At 24.5% G+C, this 4,565-nt stretch overlaps 1 protein-coding gene across 1 annotated transcript; it reads right to left on the reverse strand.

Annotated features, from left to right (window-relative positions):
• Nucleotides 1–582: 582 nt before the first annotated feature.
• LOC112592593 lies at nucleotides 583–3,151 on the reverse strand. The gene is made up of 6 exons (XM_025336698.1): nucleotides 2,428–3,151; nucleotides 1,830–1,902; nucleotides 1,225–1,324; nucleotides 1,001–1,123; nucleotides 773–931; nucleotides 583–665 (listed from the first exon to the last, which is right to left on the reverse strand). The coding sequence occupies exons 1-6, from the start codon at nucleotides 3,149–3,151 to the stop codon at nucleotides 603–605; spliced, it is 1,242 nt and encodes a 413-aa protein (XP_025192483.1). The 3' UTR covers nucleotides 583–602.
• Between the last annotated feature and the right edge of the window lie 1,414 nt (nucleotides 3,152–4,565).

Raw genomic sequence — 4,565 nt, forward strand, 5'->3', positions numbered from 1 at the left:
CATCATATTTTTGCTGTTTTGAGAGAATATTATTTCAATCTCTACTTATACTTATTTATTTATTTTATCTGCAATATGATTTAATTCTAAGAAAAGGGAATGCGGTGGTAAAGCCCTTGCAGTTACTTTATATTGCACTATAATAGCCCACCTAAAAAATCAACCAAAATATGTCGGCCTATATCTAAAACACATCAGTGATGTACAATATTGTGTAATATGTATGATTGTTTAAAGTTTTTATTGTCCAAAGATTATTTTTGTAGATTTTAAATGATTAATGAGGGAAGAATTAGGCTCATTAAACATCCCCCCCTGGGTTTCCATTGTTATTACTCCAAAAACTTACTCTAAATGACGCTTCTGCATGATGTAATAAAAGTCATTTTTTTATGAATCAATAGGTAGCAACGTGCGTGATCAGCAAGAAAAGCTCAAACACTGTTACAATTTTACAAATAATTCTAATATGATATTATTTTCTAATTGCCAATCAGGAATAAGTATATATTTGATCTACATAACGAATTGTAACTCAGCAATGATTACAATTAACTGAGCAAAGACTTGAAAATTGCTATTTTTTTTTATTATTAATTGAATCATGTTTTCGAATTTAACGAATTCAGCATTACAGACACAATGTTGTAGGTTGTTATCATCACCTAAAATTATATAAATGTTTTTTTCATTATTGTCTATTAATTCGTAATAAAATTTTTACAATAACAGTTATTTGTAAAATTTCTAAAAATATTCGATTGGTACTCACCTTAACAAAAAATTCTAAATTAATAATTTTAGTTGGTGTAGCTTTAAGCATTAATTTATCAGCACCATTCATCCGCATTGATAAAAGTAATAACTTTTTAAATTTTAAATCCATCGAAGTCCAATCACAAGAAAACATTCCATAAATAACTGATTCTTTCTATATTTTTAAAAAAAAAAAGATGCTGTAATATATTACTTTTATTTTGTGCTGATGTTAGTAAATTACCTTTAAGTTTATAAGTCCAAAAAAATAGCAATATAAAAATAATTGAAATAGAAGCAAAATAATTGGTGTAATGATTTTAATTTTGAAGAAAAGTGGTGAAGATTCGTTCGTCGAGATACATGTCTGCGTGTATTAAAATAATAAATGAACAATTATAACGTGATTTATTAATATATATTTATTTTGAATACTAGAATTAAAACTTATCATATAATAACAATTACCATAATAAATGAGTAAGTCAATGCTATAATTGAACATGAACAAAATACAACATATGTTAAGACCATATGCAATACTATAGAATAATATAGTTTTAGTTTTCTGTAAACAAAATAACATAAATATGTATTCGTGTCAGTAAATATTAAGTAATTCAATGTTATTTTCATTATATAATGATTTAATATAAAAATAAATAATATAATATTCAAATAAATCAATACAGGTAATCAGAACACTAATTATTTCAAAAAGTGTTAATTATTTTGAATAAATAGTAAAACAAAATTTAAAATACAATAAAAAATAAAATACCACTGTGGTGGCTTTAGTTGATTTTCTTGATAATCAATATAATGAACCGTTTTAACAATAATTTGGCGTAGTAGGCTATTGAAAAATATATCGCAAGTAAAGTATAAAAAGCAATAAAAATCGTATAATTTTACTTGTCATACATTAAGGTTTTAATATCATAAAAAATGTCAATTAATATAACTGTTATGGTTAAGTTTTAAGTATAAAACCACTACTTAATTCATAATTTACTATTTGATTTTATAAAGAACTAAATCAAAATAATAACTAAAAGGATTTACACACTTACGAATTAAGTCTTCTTTGATCATTTAATACCGACAAAAAGTCATTATATGCTTTAATGGAACCATCTTTTTCTTCTAAAAGAAAAAAAAAATAGGTGGAATGTTAAAAAGTCTTGTTGAGCATCGAACACTTAATTTTGTAAATACAATTAAAACGTTAAACTATAAAATAACTTAAATAAGTGAAAATAGGAAAAATAAAAAGTTCTAAATATTTTTATTCTACTTAAATAAATTATATTTATTATTAATCGAGCCGTGTCATAAACCATTCGATTAAAAGAAAAAGATATCCGTTCTCTTTATATGCAATTTGAATACTATATATATTCTATAACTGATATTATAAATCATAATACAATTCATAATAGAACAATTTGGAAAACATCGATTTCTGTGAGTCTTTTTTTCATTAAATTATTATAAAACGCTAAATAGTATAATATAATATACACATCATTTTTTTAGTTAATTTATTATAAGTTATAACGTTTTAACTTAGTACTTTAAACAATATTTAAGTTATATTCATATTTATTATTAATATAAATTTGCAATTAACTAATACTAAAGGAAGAAAATGTTTAAATACAAACTTACTGTCATCGTATTTAATGTTTCCAAATGCCTCCGAAAGTATTTCATATTGAGCTATGAAAACCCAACAAAAAGATACTAAAACAGTATCAATTAATATCGAATAATATATTATACCAAATGCCAATATCCCTTCGGTTGTGTAAAAAACAAAATAATATTGATTGTAATTATTTGTAGTCACCGGGTACCGCAAATAAAGAATACTTTGATAGTACTGATGATTGTTTTGATCAGTGGTCATCAAATAGAAATTCATAACTAATGGATATATCATCCAAATAGTCCATGAGATGATTGCAAATACAAAAATAAAATTCGTAAGTCTTATCGATTTATTACGAACTTTTTCTAGTATTTTATTTCTGTATTTACAACATTGTTTACTTTTCAGAAAATTTATGCGGGTTACATCAAATAAATCCCAAGTGTTATTTGCTTTATATATAATTACACATGTTTTAATTGCAGCGAGAAAATTGACTGAACCGACAAAAATTAACATAGATTGCTCTATATAATTTATTGTATCTTCCATCGGTATTAAATATCCCGTCAGTCCAAATAATACGTATAATTGGGTTAATACAGTAATTATAATTCCAGTACAACGATAATAATTATAACCGAAAATCTTTGTACTTTTTGGATCAAATATATCATAAATTCGTAACATTTTGTATAGTTTTACATTGAAAGCCACGTCAAGATCTTCAAACGAACTCATCTTTGTAGTTGGTTTTAATATGGATAGATTCAACTGAAAATAATTTTATCGTCTCGTATAATTATTTTAATAATTAATTAATACATTAAATAATGACTCTACTTACATAAATATATAATAGAATTTAGTGATTTTATGTTGCGTTAATCGCTAAAGAATCAAAATTCAATTATCCGAAATCCGACGAACAATTTATCGTTTCAAGTAGATGGATTTTTACTTACTGACTACTTTTTAATGGAATGACGAACTCTTATTAATAAGCTTATGCATTAGCAGTAGGTACAGCCCTACAGGTATCTATCACTTTTTGTTGCGTGTCATTGATACTAATTATTCATAATTTGCTTTTTATACAGTCTTTACTTTGGATATAAGTATACATAATAGATAAAAATGTGCATTCTAAGGTCTAATTTTATAAAGAACCTAACATTATATTTTAACTTTAACCCTGTTTATCAAGTTAACGCATATTTAATTCTACTTCTTCAAAAAGAATACATCATCCATATTTTATATTTGATAAAATAAATTTCAAATTATAAATTATATTCTATTACAGTCAATATATGGATGAATTCCGTTCATTTAAAAGTAGATTACACTATTCTGCATATGACTATAACGGAGAAACTTTAAACAATAGATTTGTCTGAGTACAATCAACATCAGTTTAGTTGACCTAGATTATCTATTTCTTTAACCCTAAGTAGGAATAGTTTTCAACGATGGATTACATAAGCAATTCATAATCATCGAATTACTCAATTTAAAAAATAAAACATAAAAATATTAATTTTTTATGCAATTCATTTCAGCGGTAAATTAATAATAGGTATATAAACCATTTTCTCTTCTTTTATAAGAAATTTACAATCTATCCTTAACTAGAACAATTTGGAATTTTGACAATGGTAGTTAAAAATGCCCCTAGTTCACGATGAAGCAAAACTTTATTACAAACCTTTCCACCTCCACTTATTATCTCACCCCAATTCGCTTGCTAGAAATCTCTCTATCCCAAAAATCCCCATAAACCTCCAATAAGGTTAAAACGTAAATGGTGCCGTAACTTGCTTGTTATATAAATTAAGTTCTAAGTAAATAAGTCTATTAAAAAAAAATAATAAAAAAAAAAAAATAAACATTTACATATTTAAAAAAAGACAAGCGAAAGTGTCTTTAATGGGTGGCTGATCTCCTCAAACGTAACATGTACTAGGTAATTTATTGTAAGCTGATATTATTATTAATATTAATATGTTTTGATACCTTATATGTCTTTTCTGTATCACATTTACTCATTGAATCTAAGATACAGATTGTAAATTTCATATAAAAATAAAATATATATATGTATATACGATTTATGTATTTAACAATATATTATTAAATTACGTCATGTTTCGGT

Source organism: Melanaphis sacchari, unplaced genomic scaffold (assembly GCF_002803265.2).
Source record: "Melanaphis sacchari strain LSU unplaced genomic scaffold, SCAv2.0 Contig1825_pilon_pilon, whole genome shotgun sequence".
Lineage (NCBI taxonomy): Eukaryota > Metazoa > Arthropoda > Insecta > Hemiptera > Aphididae > Melanaphis > Melanaphis sacchari.